The sequence below is a fragment of the Hyposmocoma kahamanoa genome, unplaced genomic scaffold (genome assembly GCF_003589595.1).
Source record: "Hyposmocoma kahamanoa isolate Upper Pololo Valley unplaced genomic scaffold, ASM358959v1 64, whole genome shotgun sequence".
Lineage (NCBI taxonomy): Eukaryota > Metazoa > Arthropoda > Insecta > Lepidoptera > Cosmopterigidae > Hyposmocoma > Hyposmocoma kahamanoa.
Genome location: NW_020653852.1, coordinates 6458469 through 6474216, shown reverse-complemented (window position 1 = coordinate 6474216; position 15748 = coordinate 6458469). Strand labels below are relative to the sequence as shown.

General features: G+C 35.6%; 1 protein-coding gene across 1 annotated transcript; it reads right to left on the bottom strand.

Moving 5' to 3' along the window:
- Positions 1 to 146: 146 nt before the first annotated feature.
- Positions 147 to 11810, bottom strand: LOC113230999 (chitooligosaccharidolytic beta-N-acetylglucosaminidase-like). Its single transcript, XM_026465128.1, has 3 exons — positions 11549 to 11810; positions 8384 to 8457; positions 147 to 2549 (listed from the first exon to the last, which is right to left on the bottom strand). Exons 1-3 carry the CDS (start codon positions 11680 to 11682, stop codon positions 838 to 840), a joined length of 1920 nt encoding a protein of 639 aa, XP_026320913.1. The 5' UTR covers positions 11683 to 11810; the 3' UTR covers positions 147 to 837.
- Between the last annotated feature and the right edge of the window lie 3938 nt (positions 11811 to 15748).

Genomic DNA, 15748 nt, shown 5'->3' with positions numbered 1-15748 from the left:
TCATCCTAGTTTAATAAAAAAAATCTTTTTGGAAAGATAATATTTTTCAAAAATATATTTATATATTTCATGTATATTTCTGTCAATATTTTTCCTATATTTTCCTACATTTAATGGTTGACACCTGTCAAAAGTTGAAGATACTGAACGAAAATGATGGAGCCATTATAGTTTTTCTTTTACCTTACGTAGGTACGATTCTTGTTTTTCGTTGTTCATTAATTAAAATCGCGTTTTGCTCATGCTTTTAGCTATACAATTTTATTTTATTTATAAATTCATGCCAAATAAAACTTTAAAAGATATATCAAACGTACAACATAACATGAACCTTGGAATTATATTTTCCAATTTTTCAGTAATTTTTCCGGAAAAATATCTACTATTTGAAATTAAAATTAGTTCTTGACTGTCAGCACTGTAAAGCTTTATTATATTTTATAAGTGAAGTGTGCGGAAATATTACACTATGGGCTGTCAGACTTCTTTTAGTAACTGAACTTATAGCAAGAATTTGCCTAGTAGTCATTAATTTAAGGCTTAATTTCCATTGCCGCGGATTTTTGTAACCATGGCAATATGAACTTTATCGCCAATTGTGTAACACAAACTAGATTCGAACCAAATAAAAAAACGTCGCGCGTCTTTCGGAGAATTCTCGCGCAGTCTCGGGATTTCCCGCAGCTATAGTATCTAGTTTGTACGTTACACAATCGACATACAGTTCATTATGCTATGTACAATTTCGTTACGAAACTTCGCATTTGCATACAAGCTAAATTGAGCCTAATGTTCACAAACGGTTCAAGTATTCATATACTAAATTATTTGTTCCACCTAAATACATTTATACGGATTTTCCGAACACCATCGTGGGAATATGGGTCCGGCGCGAATGCCTCTCGCTACTAGCCGAGATCTATGAACGTCAAGTCTTAATTTGACAGATTCATTTGCGTATAATTTCGGGTGCGTCCACATTTTCTCTCCGAACGCCGCTCCTCTTGGCCACAATCGTCCATCTAAATCCGTAGGTCCAACTTGTTCACTCCACAAGCAAGCCTCTCCGCCTACAATATGCAATGTATTTGGCGTATAAGGAGGATTATTATATATATCTTGCCATTTTACATAATTACCACAATGGCTTTCGCCATCGCTGCGCCAACTGCCAAAACCACAGTCCAAATACAAAGGATACGCATGAGATAATACCAAACGAAATCCTTTCATCAGAAGCATTAACATGTCTTGTGAATCCATTAAATCCCAGAACTGTATTGCGAACTTTCTCTGCGTTTTCAAATATGGCCATTTAGTTAGTCGTGATGACCATACCATCGTCAGGTTAGGCGCTTTTCCTCCGTTAGCTCGCTCCAGTGCCTTATAAGCTTTATGCACGAAATCGATCCAAGCATCATCGGTTGCACATAACGGCTTATTTACGCACTCTGGTAAGTGTTCTGTCCAACAGCGTTGAGTCACTTCATCACCGCCTAAATGAAATACGTCGTCGACACCAGTTAGTTGTATTATTTCTGTGTAAATATTTTCTAGAATATTCAATACGTGTGGATTATGCGGATTGAGTTGACCGCAGGGTGGCTCTCCACAGTATTTCCACCATGGCTCATTTTCGATACAATAAGCTAAATCTCCGAGACCTTCTTTCGGACCCCAATTCCAAGCACTGCCAACATGGCCAGGCGCATCAATTTCTATCACTACGCGAATGCCACGTAGTCTTGCGTGACTCACAATCGTTTGAACATCGTCTCTCGTGTATACTGAACTTGATCCATAAGCCCCATACTTAGCAAGTTTCATTGTACTGTTCAATTTTAACGGAAACGACTGAGTATCAACGGCATGCCAATGAAAGGTATTCAACTTCGTTGCTGCCATTGCATCGATGGTCCTTAAGATGTCACTCACAGGAAAGTAGTTTCTTGCAGTGTCTAATAACAATCCGCGGTAATGAAAGCTAGGTTTATCTTTGACAACCGCTGTGTCTATCATGAGTAACGAGTCGTTATAAGGGTCGAACCAAATTAGTTGTGATAATGTTTCGAACCCGTGTCTTGCGCCACAGAAAGATTTTGCTGATACAGTAACTTCTATAACGTCACCTCTTTTTGATGGTGCGACGTATATTTCGTAGCTCTCATCAGTATTCAGTCTTAAACGGGGGTCTTTGTCCCCTTTTACTGATACACTAATTAATAAAGAGTACACAGCATACATACTGTCCGGTTGCTTTTGAACTTTTTTATATTTACTTAAATCTTGCTCAAAAAGAAAAAAAGCTTTTTGGAGATGTTCGGAAACTTCTTTTGACGGTGATGTTGATATTTCGAGAGTGAAATGGAAATTTAACGGTAAGACTGTATTGCTTAGTTTTAATTGTCCGGTTGGTTTTGGCCATATTACGGCTGAGGAGCAAAGTGCATTACATGTAGGAAGAGACACTAGGTCTAAGTTTTCCTTAGCTGTAGTGCGCTCGCATTTCTCGTTACTGCAAATCCAAGTCCATTGCGGCTTCGCTTCGTCTGTAAAATGAAAATAAAGACTTATCACGTTCCAAATACTAGTAAAAAAATCAAAAAACAGTGTTTACTGTCGGACTGGTTCATAAACCTACGAATGATTCATGAAATGGACTGGTCATGACCAGTCCGAGTAGCGGTAGAGCTCCTTGTGAAAGAGTTCGCCCAGGGAGTACTGCCACCTTATCTATTTCTGCCACCAAGTAGTAATGTCAGCATTTTGTTATCGTAACGGATTCAAGAAGCTCACTTCAACACTTGGCTCGGTGTATCTCGAGTTTTCGAGGAACACCGAAAGCCTACACTGTATTAGACTCCATCAGTAAATTAACACGCGCTAATAAATTAGTCGTTCTGCAATGGATCCCAGCCCATGTTAGGTTGAAGTAGATCGAAAAAGTAGATCTTTAGGTTACACAGGCCAGTGTCGATGGGGATTATTATGGATGCTTACGATATTTTTCGGATCTATTTCACCTGTCTAAAAAAGAGAGTGAGAAACTTTGGAATGAAAACTTCGACGAGAGATCTGTTACAAAGTGTACCTGGTATAAAACAATACAGCCTAGCCTCCCCAACTACCTTTGGATTGATGCAGCAGACATGAGTAGAAATGAAATCATAACAGCTTTCCGTCTTCGCTCGGGCCATATCTCACTAAACAGTTTCGCCCACTTGATGGCTAAGACAACGTCTCCCAACTGCTCTATTTTTAACAACCCCCCTCTTGTTACAAATAGAGCAGTTGGGAGACGTACACCACGTCCTCGTGGAATGTGTCCGGAGCGAGACTGAGAGGCTTTTCAGTTGGGCATGAAATTCAACTTGCTAGTACTAAGTGTGGGTACGTGTAACAGCTTACTGGCTAACCCTACATCCAAAGTCGCCAGAGCGTTGTACCGCATGGTACAAAAACGTATAAAATGTAGATAATTATCAGTATTTAGTACGTAGTGTGTTTAAGTGGTGCCATGTTCCTATGGGGGTGGATAAACCCTCTAAAAAATAAAGAAAAAAAGTCAGCATTACTGTGCTCCGGTTTTGAAGGGTGCTGGTGAAATTACAGGCACATAAGACTTGTCAACTTATGTGTCAGGGTGACGGGCGCAGAAGTAGTGCGCCTCAGATCTTTGCGACTTAAAGCTCTGAGTGGCACTGCACCTGTTATGGGCAGGCGTGTAGCTTACCATGAGGCGCACGATTTGTTCGTCTCGTAACTTGATATTATAAAGAAAAAATCATACATAGTATCGCAACTGGTGATCGTAGTCCTATTAACCAATAATATTATCATTAGAAAATTTATATTCCCAGATTTTTTATCCTTCCTTCTACAAATTTCGTACAATCACCAAATAAAATATAATTGGTCTAGCTTTTTATACAATTTATATATTTTTTCTGTTGATGTTGAGCGGTTTCAGGAGGTCCAGTCTCCATGCGACATCCGTCCGAAACAATTGCTCTCAAATAAGTAATACTCGAGCAAATCAAGACAATGTCAAGTTTGAAGCTTCATTCACATCATGCACTGACCACATAAATACTAGTAGCGTCCTTTAATTTGGTCGAGTATTATTACTTTTAGTAATTGTTTCGGACGGATATCGGTCAGAGAACGGGAGTAAAGCCCCTGTATATGCCATCCCAACACGCTACTCTCGTGCAGTCCTGCATTCGTCCCCGCTTCACCAGGCTTGCCAGTTTCTTACGTTGTTAGAATAGTCTAACAACATCGAGTATATAACCAGAAATGGAGATGAAATGTCATTTAATTTGTTTAAAAACTATTCGGCCATATCATTACGGTGACAACTGCGCTCCGATTGGCCAGCTCGAATTCGAAACAATTGATGGGTGTTCTCAATTGTTTCTTTTCAAATCGACCAGTTTAACTTGAGCTTTGCTATAATGGACGAGAATTGAAAAATGACATATTTAATATTTACCGATGAAATGTAGTTCCGTTTGTTTGTTATTATACGTTTTGCTGTTTTTCCCACACCACCGAATGTAACAGCCTCCCTCCTACAATAAATACAGAATATTTTTGGAATATACGGAAACGTACAAAGGTTAGTTGTTGGCGCTGTATGTACTATTTCACCTTTCTAATTTGTGATTTCAGTGCAAACGAGAGTTGATATTTAAAAGTGATATAAGGCCCATTTACCTCCTTAATTCGTCTCTAGTTCTGGTGGTATATACTCGACGTCTGACAAAAAATGTGAGATTTCTAAAAATTTGAATTCACGTATTTTCCTTCATCTGGGGGCTAAAACCTTGGTTGGTAAGTATGGAAAATCTTCAAATAATAATTTGCTAAACAATTACACAAATAACACTTTGAGTACCAGAATAACAAAATGAAATCCGGGACGCTTCTTCCAACACCCAGACCAGACTGCCAGAACTTATTGAGAAAAGTTGTTTTCCTCATCAAGGTCTTGAAAGTTCTAATCGGTCGGTAGCTAAAATTAGAAAAGTTCAATGCCGTGAATATAGAAGCTTTGAGTTCAAGTCGATACTACGAATTAGAGATGAAACGGACAGTGATTTGACCGGATACTGGATATCCGGCGAGCACAGAGCCTGGATAACCGGATATCCGGACGCCGGATATCTGACCCACTGCTTGAGTGATTGATTAGTGAATGATTGCACTTTCACATTCACGATTTGATTTGTTGTGGTCACCTGGTTTTTATAAAAACGATTAATTTATTCAATAATACAAACAAATACATAACAGAAAAATGTAAACAGTGAAATTCAGCGCAAATTTGGCAATATTTTAATATCAGTGCTGTTTGTTTGTCGTGCCGAATGCAAATTTCTCGAGGTGGAGAAGGACAAAAAGCAATTACATCATTCTTTTGGCTATATTAAAATTTCTAGTTGTTGTAAGTATAAGCCTAGCATTGATACGCCCGTTATTATTTTATTTCAATATAGTTTTATTAATTTGTTTGTGCATATAATTCTAAACCTTGATTTTAGATTTCCAAAAAAAAAAAAATTAATCTACTTACCGTTTCATTATTGTGGGTACACATTATATTTAAAAACAGTTAAAATCGACAGTGATCGCGATTCTTTCATTTGGTCGTCTGGCAATAACATGTAGTACTTAGAATTTAACAAAGTTTGCAAGAGTTTATAGTGAAAAACTATCTTCTGAAGCTGGTTTTGTTTATGAAAATTAATAGAAACTTTTACCACTTACATAGAAAAAACTGGTGTTCATTCACCATAATTTGGCTATATTGAAATTTGAGTACTAAATTTACAGATAGCGTTATCTAACTTCATAGTTCATTCAGTTACAAGTAATAAACAGATTACTTAGAAACAATCGTTTCCTTTTATCGTATTACTATCATATTTAATCAATAAATCAATTTATTTGGCGTACTGGTTATAAATTTTTCTCCGTTTTAAACATCCGGCAACCGGCCGGATATTATCTACTATCTGGTATCCGGCCGGAAAGTAAAATTATACTGGATAGGCCGGATACCGGATAGTTACCGGATATCTGTTTTATCTCTACTACGAATACATTGATACTTGGTTTCAATGATTATTATACTTGTAAACAATTATGCTGACAGCTTGGTTTCGTTTAAATTATAAGATTTTCGAGTTCTTAGGTTTTCCCGATTATTACATATAGGAAATGAAACAATTTTCGGATTTAAATCGCGTATATTTATAAGATTTTCTACTAAAGAGACTGGATCAGTGGCGGATTTGCCCTAAGGCTCTGTAGGCCCGGGCCTAGGGCGGCCAATCGTGACAAAAAATTCACTGATGATAACTAGAAATAAGTCAAAGTACCTAAATATTGTAAAGGCTCACGCACATTATGGCGGGCCGCACTGCACCGCATCATATAACAATAATCTTCCTATATCACTTTCGTACATTTTATGTATCACTACATATTATCATTACCGCGTCAGTAATTTCACGAAAAATAATTGAATATTTCGCGTTTCAATCTTCGATTAAGGCACAATAGCACTATCCTATTTCACTTTAAACTAGATTTCACAAAATAATTGAAAGTCAAAATAAAAACGACACTTCCCTCCAAAAGGCCCAGAGCGAATGGCCCGCCACTGGACTGGATACCTTATGACTAGAGGTGGGCGTTTAAACGAAAAGCACTTAAAAAAGTCTGCTTTTTAAAATAAGCGCATAAGCACGCTTTTCATTTTAAGTGTAAGCGTTGGTCACTGGTCAGTTATATACCTATACAACTGACCAGTGGTTGAGTACCTACTCAACCGTATCATTTTTACAACGCGCCTAAGTTTCAAGTAGCACCATCTATGTTTACTAAAATTAATTCAACATAAGGTTGCAAGCTTTTTTAAACATAAAGTCTATGCGCTTAAACGTTTTTCTAAACGACTTTTTAAGCGTATAAGTGAAAATCGCTTTTACAAGCACGCTTTTTAAACGTACGTTTTAACGTTAAAAATATAAGCAGTTTTTTCCACTTCAACGGTTAACAACTACAAAAATTAAACAACTTATGTTTTTAAACGCTTTTAAACGCCAATAAACAAAATATTAATATAATAATATTATGTCATAAATAATATTTTATTTATATATATATTATTATATATTTTATATATTATTTCGTTTTTTTACAAAAAACTTACTTATCTTAAAACCTTTAGTGGTCTACTCTTGCGTTTCGCTATCAACACAACGTTGCTAGCTTTTTTTAACATAACAGTCTATGTGCGTTTCTTAGAGGATGGAAAAAAAAATGTGCGCTCAGACGTTTTCTAAACGATTTTGTTAGCTTCTAACTAAACAGCGTTTAAAAAGCACGCTTTTTTAAAAAAAGCATAATGTTTAAACGTTTAAAAAATAAGCAGTTTTCCCATCTCTACTTATGACGTCATTGAAGGTGAAAAGAAGTCCCCTTATTGTTACACGCCGGATCCCTTTTTCACTCTTTCTCCAACTTCCTATTCCCGTTACCAAATTTCATTATTCAATTGTATACGTTTCCCCGTTTTAAGAAGAAGTCAAAACCCTTTGTAAGTGGCTGAAACGCTAACCGCAAAAAGCCAGGATTAAAAAAAAAGCTCAATCTTTTACTTGAGTGTTTATGATAGAAAAAAAAAGAATATTGAAATGTTATTGGAATAGGGTAGAGAAGGAGCGCTTCTTGCCCGTGGACCATCTGGCTGATTGAAATGAAAGTAAAGATATAAGAAAAACAAAACTGTCTCTGGTATTTTTAGAGATCAACAATAATCTTTTCTAAACTTGTTATTATTGCCACCTATTCTCGGAAAAAAATTAAGTTCTTCACTGGTCATTTTATACTTTTTTAAATTTAATTTACTCGTATTTTAGTCCTTCAGGCATCAACTGCCATACATGAAAAATTCATCAAATTGTCAATTAATAGACAATAAAGTAGTCCTATATATCTTTGCAATCGAAATGTTAAAGGAGTTTTAATAACAAGGTGACTCAGAAAAGAAAAGTCCTAGGTGAACCACGGGAAGAAATAAGTGCCCATAGTCCACCCAAGTGGACATTGGTGAACCACGGGAAGGAATAATTGCCCGTGGGCCACCCAGGCGAATCAGCCATGTGGTCCACGGGCAAGAAGCGAGAAAAGGTATTCAATGATCTTATATACAAAAAAAGGGAGTTACGCTACTTGCTAATGGCGTTGTAATAGTTTATATTTTATTTTTGCAAAACTACCTTATTCATTTCGAAGAAGAAGGAGATATGTCTCCAAAGCAATGATCTTATTAGAAACGTACAATTTTTAACATACCGAATTCCATACATACCAGACAATGGTTTAGTTATTTTATTCCGTAGTCTATTGAATTCCAGTATATTTGGCGGGAAGACATTGCGGTTTCTGTAAGCAAAAAGGATGGTTATGTCTGACTCTATGTCTGTCTGTGGCATCAAGTAGAGTCAAATAATCTTTATTTCATAAGTAAGCAAATTACACTTGAAGTCGTCTTATTGATAAAACTCTACTCTAGAATGAGCAAGAACATTTATCATATTTACAGTATTTATTTCAAACTTACGGATCGAGACTAGGTACCTACAAAAGCTAAACACCTCTAAGGCTAAATGGGTCACTACCGCGGATTTTTGTCATCCAAGTACGCGGAAGCTGTTAAATAACGTTTAGTAAATGCTTTTGTTTCACTATAGTTTTAAACCTCGTGAATTGTGAAATTTGAATATCAACCGGAAATTATAAACGCGTATCATTAAATGAGTTTGTGGCTTTGTGGAAGCGATTTTCAAGGACAAGATGATTTTTACTCTTCTTATTGATATTATGTTTGTTTTTATTTTTCATAAAATAATTATTCCTAAAATAAAGTATCTCTCAAAGACACTCCAGGACCCAGATTGTAAATTGCTCTAACCGCACGTTTTTGTAGGACAAAGCGGCATTAACACAAAGCAAAACTCTATGTTATTAAATTGTGAAAGTAGCTGTAGTAAACCAATCTAGCGGTTTCGACGTCTGAAAGTTTTCGTATTTTTTAATCGCGTACACTGTTTGTGACTGTCTGTCTAACGTTAGTAACGGATAGTATAAATTTCACATAATTTGTTTTTTCTCATTAAGAAGCAGGTTATTAACTGGAGACCTATCTATTACCTTGGATAGAACATTGTTTACATCGTTATAGGAACATTGGTGCCTTTTAAGTTTAAATAATAAAGAAGTATCATCTGCAAACAATACTATCTCATGCTCTTCACGAGGCTAGGTAAGTAAGCCATTAATATAAACTAAAAACAAAAATGGACTTAGAATGGTACCTTGCGGGACGCCCATCGTCACTACCAAACAGATGGACTGACCTCAAAGAGCTTTTGTTTTTTTGTTAACGCTAATCAGTAGGGATGATTTGAACATCTCCTAGGTTGTAAAGATCATCAGTCTATTCCTAGTTATTAGACAATATTAGAAGCAAAGTTGACACGTTACCAAATTAAGGGTCATTTTTGCGTACATTTCACAGCGTTCAGAAGCAGCCACCAGCAGTCTGCTTGTTCTCATAAACAAGGCGTTTAAGGGCTAGGTCATATTTTTTTTATAAACAAAAGGTTTTTACAAAAAAGAGGCCGACTAAACAAAAGACAGGCCCAGCTAGAGGTACTTTCTCCACTTACAGACAAAACTGTTTTGGGATTGGGAAGGCTTTGACTTTGCTGGTAATCTGTACCTACATGCGATTCTCGCCCAATCTTCCTTGACTTAAATAAATATATTATAAATCTACCCTACTAAACTTTGGAGTCCCTCGTGTTCACGCCAGCGGACGCACCACATGGTTTCAGAATTTTGACAGAGCCAACAAATAATTGTACAATTTGCATACTTTCAGAGATAATTTACTAGACCACTGATGTATATAGGCGGTGTCGTTTTGTGTATTGCGAATTAGGCCCAAAAATTTTTATTGAAGTAGCAGTTTTGTAACTGTAGAGCACTTTGTGAAAGAGTTCCAGGGAAGTACTGCCACTTTACTTATTTCTGCCGCCAAGCAGTAATGTGAGTATTACTGCTTTCCGGTTTTGAAGGGTAAGGGTGCTGGTGGGATTACAGGCACATTAGACTTGTCAACTTGTCTCAGGGTGCTTTGGCAGTGCCCCACGGATCTTTGCGATTTAAAGCTCTGAGTGGCACTGCAACTGCCTGCCTGCCTGACTTGTTCGTCGCGTTATTTAGTATCATACAAAAAGCACTTCTAATTTGTAAAGGAAAAATACTATCAGAGCTCGCATTCACAAGAGGGATATATGTATACTATGGATAGAAAGTGAAAAAGTTAGGAAATAGTGTTAAGGGCTGGAGGAAATCCAAGCTAATCTGTACACGCAAAAACAGCACTAAAATGGTAAAAGTCCAGTCACATTTGTGTTAATAAAACTTGTTTGTTTCAATTTGAAATTGCTTTGGCTGTCGCTGCTAGACTTGGAAATTGTTATTATTTTGTAATTACTGCGTCAATTCACAAACACTTATGGTAATAATCTATAAAAAAATATAAATCGTATTTGGGCATTTACTTGATGTTATTTAAATTATTATACTTAATTTTTTTCTCACGATAACTTTTTTTACATCTGCATCAATGTTTTGGTACGTTGTGATGAGTCGACAGATGTGATGAACACCTCTCCCCACGAGGTTTGGTTTAAAGATTGCTTTAGTTAAATTATTTATTATTTACAGCATATCGTTGACTTTTAAGAACGGTGCCCAAGATTTGATTTATTTATTACGCAACAGTATTCAGGACCGTGCAAAATTTTATTGTAAATAAAACATAATGACGTAACTATATTAGCTGGTAGGTATACGATTTGCGCGCCTGACACGCATCATTTTTTTTTAAACAATCTGAAGGATTAGATATTCGTGATATGCAGATAGGCCGCTAATCTAAAAAACTCGATAAATATACAGCGTTATTGTCAAACACTAACAATCTCGCAGGACTGTATTACTAATAACATAAACAACAACTTCTGTTCCACGACTTTTAATAATATCACATTTTACTTTTGCACAACAACAAAAATGTTTAAATAGATCGCTCTAAACGGTGATAACTCTGTGCGGCAGCAAATGAAAGAACGCGGTAGGCGGAGGCGCGCCAGGTAGGTAAACAAGTTACCACCAAGTACAGACCTAAAAAGTGTCATTTAGAACAACAAAAACTCAAAAGGAAATTTTGGTAAGTCTATTATGTTTTCTAAAAAGTCATGGAACAAGAGTTGTTGATTTGTCCACTTCTCACATACGTATTGAAATGCCGGCTGATAGGGGAGAGTGGAAGAAAAACACACGTTGTGCCGACCTAGCGTGGGATAAGGCTGTCCTTATTTGTCTCCCTGTGGAGAAGAGATTGTTAATATTTTACAAATAACCTTGTATATAACCTTATTCGATATTCTGACATAATACTCACACTGGCAACCCTAAGTAATAAAAAATAGTTAAGGCTGATCCGACCACCGCTATCGCCGCAAGAGTTCGGTAGTTAATACACACTAACGCCGCCGGTAGATGTAGATGTTTTCTGTTCGTATAAGACATCTCCATGTACGACCTTGAAGACCTGCGTCAAAAGTCATTTTTAACATTAGGCTCAAAAGATGGATCTAGGTTTGAGGCTATTTAATGGGCCAATTTATAAAAAGTGAGTTATGTGTCATAAGCATTGATCGGAATTGAGGGAGTTAATTTAGCTAAAGTAAAGAATAACGCGGACATTCCCTTCCACAAATCCTGGTGCTTCTCGGACTTAAGTCGAGGGTGAAATGGGTTTCATGAACGAGTTATACACTCTGCTTTTCACTTCGATTGCGAGGAAATTAAACAGCAATATTACAAATAAACGAATATTTAATAATATTGAATGTAAAATTACAACAATTAGACATATTTAATGTGATGGTTTTTTATTTTGTGCACTAGAGCATAAAATCCTATTCTATGCACTAGAGCCATTGACTTACATATAATTGTAAGTCAATGACTTGAGCATAAAATCCTATTTCATGCAGCCTTCACCCAGCATAAATACGAACTTTAAGAGTATGAGACGTGAAAATTATTTTTTCCTACCTACCTATTTGCTAAAAATTATTATGTCAAACAATACCAAACTACATTGGTTGTTTACGTATTTAAATACTTTAGCCATTTAAAAAATAAACATGAGTCTACCTATATTTTGGAATGTTCAGAAAATAAACAGTAAAAAAAGAAGAATTTTATAACCATTGATGACGAAATAAGTAAATCCGTACTAAGAAAACGTTGATACTTTAAATAAATTAACTCAATTCCGATCACCATAAGATACAATAAATAAACAATAACATTGTTTTTCTAGTGTTTTGCGATACGGTTCATCAAATTGACGCTGGCGGAACTTTATACGATCACATAGTTTATCGAAATGTCTCAAACATGCATCCGTCTTAAGATCTTGTGTTATCATGATGGAACATGCGCCTCTCCCAAACTTGCTTCATGTTGGTCGGTCTCTTTTAGCCTTTACACTATGCGCCGAAAGTGCCTTATGCAAACTACTTTCAAGGTTAGGCTAGCCACTACTTTCGCATTTCTTTCCTGAGTAAGTCGGGGGTGTGCACCGAGTATATAACCAGAAATACAGACATGTCATTTAATTTGTTTGAAACTATTCTGCCAAATCATTACGGTGACAACGGCGCTCCAATTGGCCAGCCCGAATTGGAAACAACTAACAATTAATTAATGGACGAGAATTTAAAAATCACATATTTCATATTTGATTACCGATGAAATGTGATTCCGTTTGTTTTGTAATTAGATATTTTGCTGTTTACCCACATCACCGAATGGAACACCATAGTTAGAAATATTATCTTTATTACAATAAACACAGAATATTTTTGGAATATACGGAGACGAAAACACAGATGGATGGCCCTTATTTTGTCTCTATTTCTCTAGTTATATATATATTCTATAGTTATATCCTCGGTAAGGGTGTGAAAGAGTACGTGCAGGGAAATATTGCTACCTTTTCGTTTCACATGAAATTAAATTGTTACAAGGACATACTTTTAAATTACAATTGACAAAATGGCTTTTGACACATTGCTTCTGTAGTAATAAAGAATAATTGGAATTTTGAAATACAAATTTACATTAATTTGAAGTGCAATTAACGATACAGACCAAACATGAAATCCTATTAATATTTGCACATCTGCTTGCGGGTTGAATACAATGTAGGTACCTAATTTTACTTAAGACCTTTATTGTTACTGTATTCTGGAAAATAAACGTATTCCATTCTTCTTGGCTTTCCATACAAAAGATCTCAAAAATATCGTTAGGAACAAAATCATGTAAAAAATGGGTTTTTATTTCTTTGATTCAATTTAATTTGAACCTTTTTCAACTTACCGATAAATGTACATAAGATGACAAATGAGACAAAATTTTCGTTTCAAAACGTTAAAAATGTTAATTTTTTTGTTCCAAATATGACGTATCATTTTATGTTTGCGTGTGAAGGTACCTTACGTGCCTATTCTTAAAGGCTAATCATAATACATTTTTCGAATTAGTTTCACAGGTAAACATTTGATTTATTACATTACTGGGTTTTATTAATTTCATTCACACTTCAACAATTTCAAAATATCACATATGTAAGTAGGACTACACGTATCACGTATCTATAATGAAATGTACTGTGCATTACGGGCAGCTATTAAAAGATAATTGAAAAACTAGCGGTTACAGTGACCAATACACAAGAAATTCTCTGATTACTTATTGGATGTTCTGAGTCTGAGAAATAAAAAGTGACAGATTGTTTGAAAACATTTAGCAAAATGTGTAACAATGTGATATCACAACAAGCTAGAACGTATACAGTGTACGAAGGCGTACACGTACGACGTCGGTCATAGCGGAAACACATGTAATCGGCTGTTCCAGAGCAAAACCTAGTAAGGGACCAATTTTTGAAATAATTTGTTAACGGAATACTACTTCTATAATCAGTACTTACCTAACAGTAACAGCCGCATCAAAATTCTACAATTTATGAGACGTTTGGAAACCATAAAACCTAGTAAGGCGCATCTGTCTGGTTCGTGAACAGTCAAAAATCTTGTAGGTACTTTAACCAATTCAAAACAGCAAGTATTTGAGACTTGCTAGGTTTTAAAGTAGTTAAAGCGCTTTTACTGGGTATTTGAATTGGCAATTAGTTGATAATGTACTTTACTCATACTCAAAATATTAGTTGTTTTATTAATAAAAGTACTTAGTCAAACAAAATCAATCTTTATTCCAAAATTTTTAATGCAATATCTAAATGTATATAAATGTTCAAAGTCAATAAGTGTAAAATATGTAATATATAAGTTGGGATCATTACTGTGACATCGATTATATTGGTTGATTGGTACTCTACCTAATACTATTACTTTTTGTTAAAAGGAAAATTGTTTAAGAGCGACCTTGATTTGTGTTCGCGATTTTTAGTCTCTCCTGTAAAATTTTGTCTGAACTTGTCTGAACACTTACTAGCTTTTGTTATGGAGCAGCCGTAATAGCTACTGTTAATGGCTTTGAAAAATTACTCTGATTTCGACTGTATCTATTACAGGTACGAATAATGTCGATTAGCTTCTGCAACGTGTATAGAATCTTTGTATATTCATTTTTAATGGTAAGGTACCACAGATAATAGAAGACGGAATATGTAGAGCCACATTGAGCGGCCTGATGATTTCATGTAAAACAATGTTTGAAGGTAAGTGACACGTGTGTACATACACAATGTACGTCAATAGCAGTCAGATATAAGGTAAGTAACATGAAAAACAAATCAAGAAGAAGAGAAATGTGAACTCTACACCGACAAGAATTGAGCTTTAAATGCAATAAGTTAAAGGACCCCGAAACCATGATAATTTCATTAACGATAAAAAGATATGAAAATGCGCAGTACATTATAAAAGAGACACGAACTTTACCTTAGATAAAATCGGTTAAAAACATAACGTACCTAAACGTGGCATTCGACGTTCGGAGTTTTAAGAAAGCTGGTGTCTATTTCAAAAGTGAGACAAGTTAAAAGGCGCCCGCCGTTCCAGCTTTTAGGTCACTTCACTCAGTTTACGTTGTTTCTAGTCCTAGATACGTCTATCTGTTCTACGTATCTATGAAATGAAATTAGATGCAGTCTTACGTGCTATGAATAAACATTATGATTTGCAATTACTTTTGCCATTTTTTACTCTTAGACCAAACTTGTATCTTGTTTATTTTGGGTAACAATAAGGTATGTTAGGCATACATAAAAAATACATGGCGGTACTACAACATCCTTGTAACTAACGAGTCCGTGACTTTTCAAAGTTACAAGTCAGTAAAGACGATATACTTTTCTAAATGCGTGTACGTATAATCGGTATAGGTAAATAGGTACTTACGTATTTCTTTTTAAACTTGAAATGACGCCTTTTTCAATACATTATTTATTTATAAATATTATCAAGATTCACTAGTTTTCATTACAACTGACATCGCAACAATTGTAAACGGAAGAAGATAGAATATTTATCGCTTGTACTCGTATACTTGCTTTATTAGT

Coding starts and splice junctions, on each gene's coding strand:
- LOC113230999 (XM_026465128.1), bottom strand. CDS start 11,682: ATGGAGATGTCTTATACGAACAGAAAACATCTACATCTACCGGCGGCG. Junction 8,458..11,548: donor TATTACTTAGGGTTGCCAGT/GTGAGTATTATG, acceptor TTTTGCTTACAG/AAACCGCAATGTCTTCCCGC. Junction 2,550..8,383: donor AATAACTAAACCATTGTCTG/GTATGTATGGAA, acceptor TTCATTTTACAG/ACGAAGCGAAGCCGCAATGG.